The following is a 17,059-nucleotide window of genomic DNA, read 5'->3' on the forward strand; positions in this document are numbered from 1 at the left end:
AGAGCAGTCCCAGTGTGTTTGCTCTGATCCGTAGGCTACAGCAGTCCCATTACATGAAAAAGATGTATAAAATATGTTGTAGCTTATAATAAGGGTTTTAGAAACACTTTAAAAGACATCATATGTTAAGTAATTAATGGTTAATATGCCATTTACGCATTTGTTTAAATTATCTATCAGAGTATTTCCAATCATGTGTTATAACTCCACTTCACTAAAATTCAGCGATAGTGTTCTTTTTACTTTATTTACATTTACTTAAAAGTTATAATCACTATTGCAGTTTGATTTTATTACCCAATGTATTATCATAATTTAAAGGCCCTGCATGCTGAAGCACATGTTTTCTGTTGTGTTGCTGATTAGTCCTTTCCAGACTAAAGTTACCCCAAAATAAAATTTTCTTTTGTTGCATTATGTTCAAATTTGTGTGCAGAAATAATTATCTTTCACACAAAGGATTAAAGCTCATCAGCTTTCAGGACCTTAATTATAACATAATCATCCCTTTCATACATTTATACTTTGTTACTGACTTTAAATTTCATTTTAAATGCTAAATAGTCCTTTTAAATACTGTTTTACTGTTTTCATTGTGTAGTTTAGGCTATAACATATTTTCTAAATTGATGGGGGGGGGGGGTTTTGTTGGTTTTTTTAATTAATCTGTTTTGTAACAGCCTACAGATATACATAGTGAAGTTGTTCTGAGATTTAGTGGTGTAAGGTTAATTTTAAAAAGGAAATACTCATCGTGTTTATTCAGTTTTTTCTTGCAAACAGGTTTGTTTTCGCTACACGACTCTTGGATTAGAGGACCGACCTGCTTACTTATAAACTGGGGGAGGAGGAGAGGATGAAGCTATACAAAGACACATCCCAAAATAAGATCTTTTGAAGCTTGTCTCTCTGAGAAATGAATGCAGTAATATTTCTACATAGTTGGTGTCCTCACAGCCTTTCCTTTTCAAACCTTAGCTGCTGTGGGCCCTTCTCTTATCTACTGCCAGTGCTGCAGGGCTGCCTGCAGGAGGGAGGGACACAGACAGCAGTTGGACTGGGCAGGGAGATAAAGCACCTCAACTCCAGCCGCCAGAGTCAACTCCTCAGCCAGATGTAACAGAAGAAGATCGCAGGCAAACTCTCGATGTAGCCTGAAAGCATCCCTGGGCTGCACATTTGTTGGATTGCGTGGGCTCACTGGATAGATACCAAGCTGCGAAGGCCCAGGAGCTAGGTGAGCATGGCACCGTTGTGTGCCAACTACACAGAAAGCAGAGCGGTTTCACAGAGATAAATACTCAAACTACAAATCCTTCAAATGGAAAACATTTGCAGCTTGAGATTTATGCCTACTGTGTCTCACACAACAAACGTGTACAGCACTGTACGCCTTTGTTATTTTTCATCAAATAAAAATGTCACAATCTTAAAAACAGATATCTCCCTTTAATATTGCTAAGGTAATTGGTAAAAAAAACAAAAAAAAACAACAATCTCAGCACCCTGCCACAGCTGATCTGGAGCATCACAGCATATCGAATGAGTTGAAACCAGATGTTCAAATTTCCATTTTCTTTAAGGACTTCACATCCATATAGGCTTATAATTTTAATTTTAAAGTTCATACCAGATGATCCCCACATTTGTTCCACTCAATAGCTGCTATTAAGCTTTTGGTTGTATCACACAATACTTGCCAACATAAATGAGAAGAAATATTTTACATTTCCACAACAAATTCAATCTGCTGAGGAACTTCTATTTTTAAGGTCAGTGGGGAACATGCACATGATCTTTTTCTTTGAAACACAGCTTGACAAATTTGGTAAATTAAAATTCTTTGGTCTCTTCAGGAATAACAGAAAAACAAAACAGAAAAAATACCATTCTGATAGCGTTTGTTTGCCCAATAACAGTCTTTATGATAATGGATCAACCAAAACAAAAGAATTGAAGGTTTTAAATATCTTAATCAGTACATTGACACAATGACCCCCCTCAAAATGTCATGTTGCACGATTACTAAGGCTCAAGAATAAAGTCTTGACAGACGAGAAACAGGAGAAGAGAAAGTCAGTACTGATAGGACACGAGTCATTTACAACTTCCTGTGACTAAAAAAGCCCAGAGGATGTGCAACGGGCAGGCAGAGATGAAGCTTTCCTGGGGGGCTTGGTGCACATTGAGTTCTCTTCCTATCCCCCCTCCTACATGATGGCACCCCACTTATGGCTTCCCAGATAGACAGGTCGACTCCAGATGGTTCAGCATGATAGGAGAAACAAGGCTCACAAACGAAACATAAAAAGTTCAGCTTGCTATCATGAGGTGGTGTTTTAATGTTTCCTAAATATCACCAGGAATAAGATGACCTTTAATGTGGATTTGTGATAATGTGTCACGCTGCCTCTTCAATGGAAATGTCTGATGGAGGGGTTTCAAACTTTATTAAATAAGATTAATGTTACTCTTTATCGTCACACTGCGGTCTGCTTTTTCAGCTTTTGTTCCCGTGTGAGGTCGAATTTGGGAAGCAAACAGTTAAGACTGTGGACAACCTTCAGGGAAGTGGTGTCACTCATGTCCAGCTTCCTGTTTTGCCTTTTTGGTACTGAGAGCATTATGGAGTTGAAAGCAGTGTGGAATTTGAGGGCAGCTGGAAAAATCATTGTCAGCACTAAGCAAACAGTAAAATTATATAGTAGCTAGTCATTCAGCAAACAATGTGAATTTATTACATGGTACAACTTCCCCCAACAAATAGCAAAATACTTCAAGTCTGTTGCAGGACATGAACTCAATATCCTGTCAGTTAAACCTCATCTCCCAAACTCTGCTAGTTTGCATTGGAACAAAGATGCTTGCAGGCACATTTCCTGAAATAAAGGACTCTGGGTATAAAGTTGACTCTCTGATAGCACGAACTGTGGAACAGCAAAACTGACCACTTCCTGCCCAATCTGAAGTGAAATGATAACTGGCTGCTGTTTCAGAACCCTCCTCCTGAATTGCAAAAGGTCTAGACATGTTTTATTGTTCACTGGTACCGCCACAAACTTACTAGCTGAAGAGCTGTGCTTTTAACCCTAAATATCTTATTGTAATGGTCAGAGGTCAGAGGAGGACCCACCCTTGAATTCTTCTGGCTCATCCACTACTTGATTCAAATACAGCAGGCTGTGGGAAATGAGTCACTCATTGAAAGGGAGCTTCATTTACCCTTGGGATCCTCCCATAATCAGTATTATCCCTAAAAGAAAACACCTTCAGTGGAACAGTACAATCAAAAAGCTGTGCAGCCATGTTAACTGCTTCCTGTATTTAGCAAAACAAAAGAAAGCTGGTAACATATTATTTTGAACAGTCTTCTGGTCAGATTGTTCTCCTTTAGATACTGATGTAAACTGTGGTCAAAGTAAAAACAGGACAACATAAATGAGCAGTTTTTGGTTATCAAAACAGTCTGCTAATCAAATAGTCCAGTCTCTCCTTTTGTGCCATTTATTTGTAAAAATATGTAACTTTAATAAGTTTTCAAATTTGGTCAGTAAATTTGTTGGAAATAGGTCGACACATTTCCAAGTCAGGAGAGACCCAGAAACCGAACATTCTCTTTTAGTTTGTGTTTTGTTGGTCATACTGCTGAGCTTTACTGCCACCTACTGATGTAAGAAATAAAAACAATTTTGGACTGAAGCTGACAGCATCACTGGAGCCTGTTGTTCTGGCATGCGTGAGATTTTCCATTTACTCAAAATCTTGTAGGGCTAATTATGTAATATCATTATTGAATGCAATCTTAAAATATTACAAAAGCAACTTTAAATTTACATTCATCTTGTATAAAAATTGTGTTGCAGTTTGTCAAGCTTGGAGTCGTGAAACCGGTTGCATAAGATGCGGATGACTTTGAAGTTGTAAAACTGGCAGACAGCTGTTTGGTTGAAAAATTATCCCGAAGAAATATGTTTTTTTTTTTTTTAAATCTAGCTCCTATGTTCTTCCGAATACAATGCATTTGAATACTGCATATTTCCATGACGTCTCAGCTTTCGACTTGCTGGAGTTGTAACCTTAGGCCTTCAAAACAGGACCATAGGCCAGAAAGGTGGTGAGAGTTTGTATTACTGTGTATTTCCAGGAAAGAATCCATCCTTGTACATCATACATTTCCAACATGCTCGTCCATGTATATTTTACTGCAGTCATTATAGATGCTGTCTGTGTATCAGAGGTACACGGGCTGTGTAGTAAAGTGCTCACTTTTGTGCCTCTTTCACAGATTCAGCCTACTAAGTGGGGCTATTATTTTCCCAACTGGCATTGAGGTTCAAATTTGCCTCCTGGCAATAGTCTCACTTCCTTCTTTTTTTTAGGATTTGGAGAATAAAAGCATTTCAGCAGTCAGGTTGAATCACATGGGCAACACAGAGCAATACGTGTTTACAAAAAAATAATAACTGAAATAAAAAAGTAACCTGAAATAGCCGAGCAAAAGTTTGCTCAGATCAAGACCATGCGGGGTGGTTGAAAGCTGTAAAAAAAAAAAAAAGAAAAAGCAGGACCTTGAGTCATGATTTTATTTACAAGTTGTATTTGTCAAATGGCATAATAATTTAGTTTTTACGTAGGTATTGTTATTGTTGTGTTATATCTTCCATTTTGCAAATAAAATATAAACGTAAGTTCAATTTAAATCCATATTCAAAAAGTCTTATGATAACAGTCATCTCAGATATTTATGTCTACTTCAATAATGAACTTGAACTTCATAAAGACTGCATAGTTATGAATAGTAATGCGTGGCAGGTTGTGTAGTGACACAGGTGTGGACAAACGCGAGCCAGCGTCCACAGCGGGATGGTACAGCAGCTGCAGAAAAATACTGTATAAGGCATAGGGATAGAGATAGAAGAGCTTAATCAAAGCTAATGATTGTGCAGATTTCCTGCCAAGAGACTGTGGACAACTTTGCCTGATTGCAAATACTAATTAAAAAAGGTTTAATTGCGTAGTGCGATTCGGCTTTTGAATAGATAAATTAATACCTGCGTGTGCTAAATGGGACTCTTGTCATAATGACATAATTGTTTATGAACGTTTAGTTTTTGTAGTTTATTTGTTCAGGCATACCTCAGATAGCTAAAAAAAAACCAAAAAAAAAAACCGGACCTTCGCCTTTATAAAGAGTTTCTCCGTCTAGCGAACCGTCTCAGTTGTCGGTGAGGCCGGCGGGGCGGATCCCACACTAGAGTGAAAGAGAAAATAAAGCAACACAACAATAATAACAACTTGGCCTTTTCGCACATTTCGCTAGCGAGCTCCCCTGTGGATATATAACATCAAGGTGGGTGAATCGGGAGTCGTGCTGTCAAAAGGTAACGAGTCTCTCCCGGCCGGCTGGCGGCGAGCACGCGTCGGTCGTAGCCTTCAGACGGGCGAGCTAGGATGCTAAGTGAGTGGTCTGTGCTAACGGCGGTGCGGCCAGGGCCATTTTAATCAAAACCTCAGGAGATCACACCGGGGCGCTCGGCTGCATTACCCGGGGGGGGGGCACCAACAGCTGGCGGCAGGAGTTACAGATGTGTAGCCTGTGTAGCGAAGAACAATATGTAGACGGAAGAGAAAATGCAGGGTTCAGAAACCTCGTCCTCCCTCCAGCGTCCACACAAGTCTGCACGAAAGTTAGCAGGTTGCTATGAAAGAAGAGTTTAAGGGGCTCAGTGTTGTCGTCTAGCCGGTAACACTTTGTGTCGTTGCTCCTGTTTGTAAAATCATCCACACCTCGCTTACACGGATAGTACACCTGTGATGCATAGGTGTTGCTGTTACTATTACATCCCACGTCAACCAACTCTTTGACACTTTATGAAATGGTTTTCACTTTACGGTCTGTGCAGCATGTGTCCCGACAACCTCGATCCTCACACACACACACACACAAAAACAACAACTTTCATCTCTCTGATGCACCCATCCAGTAGTTAGTAGATCCTGTCCCGCTGTATCATGTCATCTGGTGATGTCCCATGTAGAGGTGACGTGATTATTACAGTAGTTTCATGGTCGACTGTGAAACAACAGCAGTTTTGATCAACTATTATAATTGTTAGGGTCAATGTTGAAGCAAAATGTAGAAACTGCATAAGTTCCCACTTCTCAGATGGACATTTTTGCTGGTTGCTTTAGGTTTCTTTGAACAGGAAGCTGAAAGCAAACCTTTTGGATTATTTCCAAATTTTTAAATCTGGGCACTTTGCTGCTCGAACTTCCTTTTGAATAGCTTTCCCAGGAGGTAACATGAGGCCAGGGATTGCTGTGTTGCTAAAAGCTGAGTCAGGGGCCTGCTGTGGCTGAATTCATGTAATATACCATGATTTGTACACAGAAACTTCATCTGCACTGATACTGATTTATGACCGATTCAGTCCTTTTGCCCACAGCTCATACAACAAATTAATAATGAAATAATTAGCATGATAACTTGTACATATTAAAAGTAATCATTAACTGTAGCACAAATGTCATGACACTGTCCCCAGTGGTCAGTATGTAGAATTTATTGGCTTTTAACTCAGTCTGTCCACACATGTGTCTGACAAATATCAGCACGTGTTTATGGATCATTTTCAGTTAATCTTTTTGATTATGAATTTGTGTTATTTTTCATTGCTGATTATCTCTCTTTGTGGTCACCAAAAGCTACATGTATTATAGCATACATTTCTGTACTTGTTTGTACACTGTTATATTGTGTACAACCTCTCTTTTGAGGCAGTTGTGTTTTTCTAACTTGTGCAGTGACTAGTTTTTGCACCTTTTATTTATTGATTGTCATTCATCAATACATTACAACTAATTTCTTTATTAATGAAATCTTACTTTGCAATAAACTTAATTCTGATTCTTTTATTTCCAGATGCCCTCAGCCATGAACGCAAACAGGACAGTACAATCTGCCAGCCCAGATGTGGGATCCGCTCCAGGGTCAATGTGCAATTTTGCACTTGGTGGACAGTCCGAAGTCTTGAAACAAGTGCTGTGTGTCATCGACAAGAAGGTCCGCAACATGGAGAAGAAAAAGGTGAGGACCTCATACAGTCGTTTGTTCCAGGTCCCCTTCCTGTTAACAACATACAGCTAAATCTCATTATGTGGCAATTGAAAGCTGAAGTGTCCAAAGTAAACTACAATTCTGACAGCAAGAATTTCTCTACCTAGTGTGTTAAAACTAGAACCGTTTGCTTCATATTTGATGTTTTATTACAGAGCAAACTGGATGACTATCAAGGCAGGAAGAACAAAGGGGAGGGTCTTAACCAGGACCAGCTGGTGGGTACACAGAAGCCTTCATCATTCTGCACACAAAACCCAGTAATTCTGTAACTCTTACAAAACTTTTACAACCTATCAATATGTGAAACACCTTTTCTCCTTCATATTTTTAGGAAGCCCTCTCCAAATACCAGGAAATCACGCATAACTTGGAATTTGCCCGAGAATTGCAGAAGACGTTTATTGCTTTGGGACAAGATGTAAGGATGACTCTGGTTTTCTGAAGATTATCCCTCACGGTTGTATCCATCCTGGCTTGTAGTAACTTGATGTGGCTGCTGGTCATCCTCATCAGATCCAGAAGGTGGTGAAGAAGTCTGCACGGCGGGAGCAGCTGCAGCGGGAGGAGGCAGAGCAGAGGAGGCTGAAGACAGTTCTGGAGCTGCAGTTCCTCCTGGACCGGCTGGGCGACGACACTGTGCGGCAGGACCTGAAGCAGGGAGTTGGCGGCTCACCGCTGCTGACAGACGGAGACCTCGCAGCTTTTGATGAGTTCTACAAGTTAGTGGGGCAAGACCGAGACCAAAACGTCAGGTGGGTTGAATCTGTTGATATCTTGATCAATTAGAGACGCAAAACACCCTCTACTTCTTTTTAACAACGGGATCCTCACAACTTAACTTTACACTTGCAGGTTGGTTGACCAGTATGATGACGCATCTGTGCACCTCTGGGACCTGCTGGAAGGGAAAGACAAGGCTGTGGTCGGAACAACATGTAAGTCAAATGTAACTAGAAATCAACATTAGGTTATTGTGTGTTTTCTATAGTTTGTCTTCCTTTGATTCATTATTTTCTGGTTCTGATTTGACAAATATGAAAACTTGTTGTTTTTTGTAGTGTTTGTTGATAGTAAACTGAATATAATATATATAATATTATAAGAACTGTCTGAATAATAAGAATTTTAAATAATTGTTATTTGCAGCTCTACTCCATTTTTTTTTAACAAAATAAAGTTTATGTAAAAGGCGATTCATTATCCTAGATGAACTGGCTTTATTTAGTTGCCCAGCTGGTGGTGAAAACTGTTGGCAGGACATTTTTATCAGATGATTGGTGACACAGCAGTCGTCAGTGATCTTTTTGTCACGTTGAAGCTGGCAATAAGTAATCTGTCTCATACCTCTGACTCTTCCAAAAGCAAGGTAGATAGAGATGGGACAATCTCTAAACAATACCTTCTTGTCAAAAGCTACTGCAGCTATTAACCAGTCTTACTATGTTAATATAGCATGTGCATTGTATTTTGTTAATGCAGCATGTGTGCAGTGCTGTGATGTGAATAATCAGGGCTTGGGGATATTGGCGTACTGCATTCTCAGCGGTCTGGCCTCGGGCTTCGCACTGCTGCATTTTGCTCGGGGGCTGAGAGCTGCGGGCTTATCCTGACTCAGCAGCAGGGCAGGGTGCCAGTGGCCCTGTCGCCTCTGGTTCCACTGGTCAGATCCCTGCAGCCACATTAGGATACTGGTGACCCAGTTCACGGTTGTGGCACCAGGCAATCCTTTCACCTCCAGTAAGGAGGTCTGAACCGAGAGTCGGGGTGATATTTATTCAGGGAGCGACAGACTTCTTGGCCTGAGGCTCAAGGCAGTGGAGGAAATGACACTGATGCTGTGCATGAGCCCCTTGAGGGCTTTTCTCTTCTAGTCAATTCCTCTTCATGATTGTTATAGTAGCATATTTCCAATCCAATCAGTCTCCACTTAAAGAAACTTTTAACCCCTGTCAGTGCTTTTTGAAACCATGCATTAATAATGCTCACAATGATGTAGTTTGATGTTCATCCTGTAACAGTCACATTTAAGTAATAAAGTCAAATCTAATCTAAGGCCCTAAATTGCTCTTTCAAATTGTTGCTGATTCCGTTTTACACGTTGAAAGTTTCAGTCAAATATGAAGAATTCAAAGTTTTTCAGGACTTTAAGGTGGATATTTGATTTTGTTATGTCTCGGGCATTATGTTGCGTTTGGGACCAAATAAGGGCACTGTATTTATTTAGTTCAATTGCTGCAAAAGATGGAGAAAAGGCTGTAATCAGTATATTTATGCTGTTTCTTTCTCAAGATTTCTTAAACAATGGATTATTAAAATTGTGTTTGCTGACATTTGCCAGCACCTTCATCCCATTTAACAGCAGTCTAAAAAACACCAGCTGAGAGTGTGATGGAAGCAAACAGAACGGGATTATGGCTGATACGTTTTGGGAGTTTTTAAAGTCGACTAGAAAAATCTTTGCTCCACATGAAGTGATCTGTAACATTTTAAAGCTGTTAAATACATGGTTTGATAATTGTGACCTTGTCAATATGACAGTTGGATGTGTGCTTTCATGGCTTGACTTTCCATTAAACTGCTGTGTATGTTGTTCCTCTCTTAGACAAGGCACTGAGAGAGACTTTGGACCAGGTTCTGCTGAGCGGGTACTTTGACCGGATTCCATCTCACCAAAATGGAGTGTGTGAGGAAGAAGATGAGGAAGAGCCGGCAGCAGCAGCAGCAGCGGCGGCGGCAGCAGCAGCGGCAACAGAAGCAGCAGCAGAAGCAGCAGAAGCAGAAGCAGCAGCAGCAGCAGCATCAGCATCAGCATCAGCAGTAGTGGTCGTAGTTGCTGAATCATCAGAAGCAGAAGAGCAGACTGTTGATCCAGGTTCTGACCATTTTCTCAAGTCATGCTGCATGAAACTTGCTATTTTTAAAATGCTAATGCAATCAACCAATAAAGGAATCAGCACAAGCATTCTCTGAATTGTTTTTCCTCTTTACAGAAACGGAAATAATCGAAGACTTCACAGAGCCAATTGCAGTGGAAACAACAGAGGTGAGAGGAATGTTTCTCTTGCCAGGAAATTCTCCAGTCTGATTGTTTTTTTTTTTTTTTTTTTTTTTTTTAACTTGTAGTGCTGATGTGTGCTTTGTTCCTTCCAGTTTGTAAACAGACAGTTCATTCCAGACGGCACATACAGCGGCAGTGAGAAGGAGCAGGGGGATGAGTGGACCAGGGAAACAGAGGTATGCTGCAGAGATGTTCAAATTAACTCTTTTTTTATATTGCAGAGTATTTGCCTAGTTTTTCAAATTTTATTTTGTTTATTCCATCCTGAGGGCTATCTGGCCTTTTAAGTCTGGAGTCTGGAAATAGCTGGCTGGGACATGAAGCCATATTATTTTCAGAGAAAGTTTACCTTAATCTAACACGAAATGAATTCAGATTATATACTTAAATACTATGCAAAATGTTCAATCAAATCCCCTTTAGCATTGCAGCATCAGAAAGCAGCGCTAACAAATTATTACAGGATATATTGAATCAAACCATTTGGAACGTGAGTGCAAGCAGATGATTCTGTGTGTGTGTGTGTGTGTGTGAAATATTTTTGCATCTGTAAACGTTGCCACAACAACAGCATCATCAAACAACGAACTGTGAATGCACTTTGCTAAAAGAAGCAGCATGTTGCTGAGTGGCTGCAATTGTCTTCATATGACATCTGCATCTTCTCTCTGTCATGTGTCCACCAGTTGTCCTACACTTGGGTAATATCTGTCAGTACATCATTGCATTTTATTTTTTTTATGGTTACAGTAGAGATGCAAACAAGACAAATATTTTCAGATGTTTTATCAAGTCATCAAGTTGCCGAGTGTCGTTTTGGCACAATCCTGGAGTTGGTGGTTGTGATTGCAGCAGCCACATGATCGGCAAACTGCTAAAGCAATGAAATGTTGTTTACCCTGTTTTACACTGCAAACAGTAATTTGATGCCAACATTTAAATGCATATATTATCACGAACTCAGGCTTCTGTGTGCTCATCGTGGAGCCTGTAATTCACTTCTTCCAGCTCCCTGTTGTGATTAGAGTCATCATTAAGTGGTGTACTGTTGCTAATTGTGAAAAATTATTATTTAACCTACTATGGTAAGTAGGGAAACTAGAAACCATAAAAAAATTTTTTTGTAAAGTCCTTAAGGGAGTGGTGAAGATCTATTACAGGCACGTTACCGGCTCTTTCTCTACTGAGGAGTGAGTCAGTGAATTGATTTCCATCCCAGACTGCTCAGAATACGTTTTAACTTCTCAGCTCAATTGTTTCAGTTTCCAATCTCTGATGTGAAAATAAACCCACAGGTAGCACTTGATCTGAATTTAAACAGTTTACAATAATTCTTCCTTCTGTATGTCTCTCATTCACGTCTTCTGTTCTTCTTCCACTGTCAGGCAGCCAGCGCTTTGCAGCAGCAGCCCGTGCAGCCTGCAGCTCCCCCCGTTGGCCTGGAGACCCACCCCATGAACTTAACGTCTCCTGGGCCGCCTACTGACCCCATGGTCAGGAAGCAGGTGGTGCAGGACTTAATGGCACAGATGCAAGGAACATACAACTTCATGCAGGTGAGGTGTTAGTGCTGGGCACAACTGTTTGTCTGTACGTGTTGCAGCATTGGTACTAATTACTTATGTTGTCAGGACTCCATGTTGGAGTTTGATGGACAGCCCATCGATCCAGCCATTGTATCAGCGCAGCCCATGAAATCCACTCAGAACATGGACGTACCACAGATGGTGTGTCCTCCAGGTATGTTTTACCAGGAGAAACGGTTGAAAGCCTTCAGTGAGGATTCTGGTTGACTGACATGTAATGTTCAAATTGTTTTAGTTCACACCGAGTCCCGGCTATCGCAACCCAACTCTGTTCCAGTCCAACCTGAGCCCACGCAAGTGAGTATTTCAATATAAACAGACAATACTAACATTGTAGACACCAGAATGAGTTCCATTTTAGCGCTTTTCATTTGCAGGTCCCCATCGTTTCCCCAACGCCACCCCCCATGTATCAGACCTCACACACACCAGATCCTCGACCCTCAACAGAATCCATTGACCCCATCCAGGTTAACCATGCTGCACTTTTTACAATTTCCATCAAACTGAAAATATTTAGTGTTGTGACCTGATGTGTAATGTGTGATCACAGTTGTGTTCTCTGGTTTCCAGCTCAAATGTTTTGATGTTATTACACTACTGCAAACCGTGTTCTTGAACTCAACCTCTGCAGGCAGCCATCAAATGACTACCCGTAGACATCATAGTTATTGAGGACCAGTAACTTTAAATCCGGCCGAGAGAACTAGTACAGTTGTGTTAATGCAACGTGCACTGTGTCTCCCCTTTTCGACAGACCTCCATGTCCTTGTCGTCAGAGCAGCCTTCCTCGTCCACAGCTCTCCCCCCTGCCTCTCAGACGCAGGTTTTCCAGCCCGTTTCCAAAGCTCCTCACAGCAGTGGCATCAACGTCAACGCAGCACCATTCCAGTCCATGCAGACAGTAAGACTCCCTATTTTTCATGAAAACAACTGAACAGTGACTCGTGTTACAAAATTATATCTGTATTAAAACCAATTCACGATTGAGGCAATTTGTGGCCTCCTCCTCCGTGTGGCTGTATGAGTCTGCATGACATAAACTTCATCATCTGAGCCCCAGGCGTGCATGTGTGGGCATACATACATGTAGTATTTTAGTATTTCACAGTCATTGTGCAACTCCGCAGCTGTTCCCGTCTGTCCTGGAGTGTGATCCAAGCTTAAATGGAAGTATCGGGCCTCTCGTAGATTAAGCAGCTGTTTGCAGCACACGGTGTCCATCACCGTCTGCAGAGTCGGAACAGAATGGAATTTAAGACTTCGATTAGGACTCTCTTGTTGAGTCTTTAAGTTCCCTCACATTACAGTTGTGTGGATGTGTAGTGGAGCAGCTATATCCAGGAAATAGTGAGAAATGGATTTCAGTCTTAATGAGCCTGTGACCTTTCATCTGGTTTTGGCCTCACCACAATGTGGCCTTTGTTTGTCCCTCAGGTGTTCAACCTTAATGCCCCGGTCCCGCCAGCTAATGAGACCGAGGCTTTGAACCAGGCCAGTCAATACCAGAACAACTACAACCAGGCCTTCAACAGCCAGTCACAGCATCCTGTGGAGCAGACGGAGATGCAGTCAGAACAACTGCAGTCTGGTGGGACAATTTTCAGTATTTCTTCCATTAATTACTGACTGGATTGACCGTATCAACTAGGGTTGCAACGGTATGAGCTTTTCACTGTATGATAACTGTCTCAGAAAATATCAATGTATGACGGTATCCCTGTATACTGTATTTTTTATTATTATTGTTATCATTATCATCATCAGTAACATTGTTTGAAGTGCTCGTGTAGATTATTAAAATAGTTGACAGTTTACTGGAGGTGCGACAATTTACTGGAGGTGTGACAGCTCAGCCAGAGCTGTTTTTACATTAAACCCACACACGTTGATGTCAGTACCCTGAGCTGGAAAAGATGGAGGTGGGAGCCAGGATTTAATAATTGACCTTTTGAAAAAATCTCATGTTTTTTTTGTTCGGTGTTAAAGTCATAAACAAGGACACGCACTATGATCTGCGTGGCGAAAGATGTTTGATGTGTTTCTTCCTATGGCGTCTATACTTTTTGCAAACTGGATATCCGTCCTCGATGACAACCTCACGTTCATCTGTAAGTCCAAAGTTATCCCACGCCCTTTGTAATTACTTGCTCTGGGTTGGAGATGATGATATGATCAGTTTCCTTTCCCTGCTGGATCTGTGTGTCGGGCACCCATTGCTGAGTCTGACAGGCAGTGGAGGAGGAAAGGAGAGACGCATTGCGCAGGCTAGCTTCGCCGCTCATTATCTTCTATTTTTTATTATTTCAACACCGATAATAAGCTCTTGTGCATGGTATGATAACCATAAATTTTCATACCACGAGATACCGTGAATACCGCTGCAACCCTAGTTTCAACTTTGCCTCCCTGAGGCTACGTTCCAGTTGAACTCCATCTGTTGAAATACATCATGTTCGACTGTAACTGGAGATTGACTTGTGTTTATTTTGGGGCACCTAACCTGGTCTTCTTTAGTAGTTGGTGCCTTCCATTCCCAAGACCAGTCAGGAGGCCATCAGCAGCCCTCCCAGCAGGGCCCAGGCTTTGCCAGGCAGACTCAGTCCTTCTACAACAGCAGAGGCATGTCCCGTGGTGGACCTCGCAACGCCAGGGGCATGATCAATGGCTACAGAGGCTCACCAAATGGATTCAGAGGTGAGCTCACACCTGCAGCCACAAGCCAATTATTTTCACCTCAGCCCTTTTCACTCATGGAAGATGTATCATTGCTGGATTCATCTATCACTTAAAGAACTCGAGGTTAGACGGGAGCTTTTTACAGAGGCAGCTGTAATTCTTATGTAATATTTGCCATACATGAGCGGTAGTGGGGAAGAGTTTTCAAAGTGTTTGATATCAAAGAAGAACCTTTTTTTCTTTTCATGAAATAACAAAATGATGTTGTGATGAGACTCGGTTTCTTTTTGCTCATATGCTGCATGTAAAGCAATTTTTATTTTCGGTTCGCATGACACAAACTTAAATAGAGAGGGAGGGCTGATATCCATATTGTAGGTGTACAAGTTTTGACTGAGATGAATCTCTTCAGCTTTATTTATGGAATAGATTTTTTTTTTGTATTAAAGATGATAATTGCAGAATACAGTATTTTTTACTACCTCAATTTTTTTTATTGTCATTTGTATTGCTTTGCCCTGTATATGCTGCTGTAATGTAAAAAACAAAAAAATCCCTTTGAGGGATTAATAAAGTATCTGTCTATCTATCTATCTATCTATCTATCTATCTATCTATCTATTGTACTGTAAAAGATGATCTTATAATTAATCACTTGTGTATTTAACCAGAACTTAGATTTATATTGCTGTGGAAGTGTTTTGGAAATGTTACTCGGCTCTAGCTTGTAGCTTCGTTGTTAAAAGTGCTGTGGGTGCTTGTCGACATATAAAATTATCGTCATGTTTGCAAACTACAGCGGCACTCAGAGAGCGCACACCTCCACCACAGCCAATAGTCCACTCCTCTATGATATGCAAATCTGTAACTTCAAACACTGTTTGATATGTTTTGATATATTTACAATTACACAAGTTCTGGTTTTACACCTTGAGACCACTGGGCTCAAGTGTGTCATAATGCTGAATATTAACTTTGAGCAAGTACTTGTGTATCCCAGAGGATTACTGGTACCAATGAATGTTGATTTGTGATATGGAGTCATCATATTTCTAGAATTATCTATCTTTCTTCACTATTGGAGTTTACTACCATCTACTGGATTTTAAAGGCATTCAGTGGGCCACATGACCTCTTTTACAGTGTTAATGAGAGTGAAAAATGGGGATCTTCCATGACCTATGCTACACTCTCATCATACAGATAAACAAAGTGCACCGGAAACATAACCTCCTTGGCGGAGTTGTCTCAAAGGGATCTAAAAGTTTGCGTTCGTTTTATTGTTCATCTCAAGACGAGCCCTCTTTAAGTTTTGGTCTTTGTATTTCCAGGTGGCTATGATGGTTATCGTCCTCCTTTCACCAACACTCCAAACTCTGGGTATGGACAGACTCAGTTCAACACACCTCGAGATTACTCAAACGGGAATTACCAGAGGGTATGAAAGAACTATTCAGACTCCAGCCTGGCCTTGTTGAAATCATCTTTACTGTACGTTGGAAAGTTGGAATAGTTTCTAAAACGTGTCTGTTTTTTCCCTGATGCCTCAGGACGGTTACCAACAGAACTACAAGCGTGGAGCTGGCCAGGGACCCAGAGGAGTTTCAAGAGGCAGCACTCAAGCAATGCGATCCTGAAAAGGCCTTTCATAATGACTGTGACTGATTTAACTTGCACCACACTGAAAATTCAAAAATTCAAGAATGCATTTGCCCCAGCTCACTCAGCTCTTTTGTTTGTTCTTCATCAGTGGTATTTTTCCTGTTTCTTCAATCAAAGTAATGCCTGCTTTGATATTCAGTAATATTGAATCATTTAAAATTCAAAACACAAGCTAGGTTGTAAATCCAATCATTGATTTGCACAAGCCATGTGTTTCAATATTCCTGTAAACTTGAAAGATTTCATAAGTTATTTTTTGTATAAAATAATGCACCTGCCACTGCTGGTCCAATCCTTGGGAGTTTTTTTTTCCCCGTTCTCAGTTCCTTTCTGTCATTTTGGTTCTTAAAAGCATTTTATGTTCAAGAGCTCCCGTTTCCTTGTTTGTAAATTGATGTTGCTTCAGGAGTTTCAATAAAGTTGTGTTGCATACACATGCTTCAGCCTTTAGTTTCTGTACCGTTAAATCATGTCACTCGCAAAGCAAAATATTGCAGCTCTGATTTGCAGCGGTACAGTTTTCTGTTGTATTTAATTTTCATTCCGTTTTGAAATTGAGTTAAGTTTAGTTTTTTTAAGTTTTTTGAATGTCACTGCATGTTTTGTTTATTTGATTTAGTTATTCTTCGGTACAGGATGCCAAAGCCATATTCACAGGTAACACTAAAGTGTTTTTAGTGTGTAAGGACACTTTTCCAAATACTAACCTCTTGCTTTCAAGCAAATTAAATTGTATTATGATTTAGACAAGATCCAAAGCAACACATTCAGGGGTTTAATAGGCAACATGAGATATCTCACCTCATTAATGCTCACAGTAATACATTAGCTCCGGTTGGTGACAACAATCTAAATGGTTCCTTGTTTAAAGAGTGTGTTGCATTTGCTTTTGGTTTTAATTATTTATTTATTTTATAGTCAAAGGCAATCCCATCCTAATGTTTATATACTTAG

At 40.5% G+C, this 17,059-nt stretch overlaps 1 protein-coding gene across 5 annotated transcripts; it reads left to right on the top strand.

Moving 5' to 3' along the window:
- Positions 1-743: 743 nt before the first annotated feature.
- On the top strand, positions 744-16,537 carry caprin1b (cell cycle associated protein 1b). 5 transcript variants are annotated; one of them, XM_069162233.1, is made up of 18 exons: positions 744-1,237; positions 6,923-7,087; positions 7,273-7,335; positions 7,452-7,538; positions 7,634-7,872; positions 7,973-8,055; positions 9,723-9,992; positions 10,111-10,163; positions 10,271-10,354; positions 11,564-11,734; positions 11,810-11,918; positions 12,000-12,061; positions 12,142-12,234; positions 12,522-12,668; positions 13,202-13,355; positions 14,282-14,461; positions 15,775-15,881; positions 15,994-16,537. In XM_069162233.1, exons 2-18 carry the CDS (start codon positions 6,923-6,925, stop codon positions 16,078-16,080), a joined length of 2,154 nt encoding a protein of 717 aa, XP_069018334.1. In that variant the 5' UTR covers positions 744-1,237; the 3' UTR covers positions 16,081-16,537. The 5 variants fall into 5 exon arrangements, with proteins under 5 accessions (XP_069018334.1, XP_069018332.1, XP_069018335.1 ...); XM_069162231.1 differs by lacking the exon at positions 744-1,237 and adding an exon at positions 5,203-5,350; XM_069162234.1 differs by lacking the exon at positions 744-1,237 and adding an exon at positions 5,203-5,350 and having other exon boundaries at positions 14,285-14,461.
- The last annotated feature ends 522 nt before the right edge of the window (positions 16,538-17,059 follow it).

This window comes from Embiotoca jacksoni, unplaced genomic scaffold (genome assembly GCF_022577435.1).
Source record: "Embiotoca jacksoni isolate LCO1_2020_lvr unplaced genomic scaffold, fEmbJac1.0.p SCAF_3, whole genome shotgun sequence".
Classification (NCBI taxonomy): Eukaryota; Metazoa; Chordata; class Actinopteri; family Embiotocidae; genus Embiotoca; species Embiotoca jacksoni.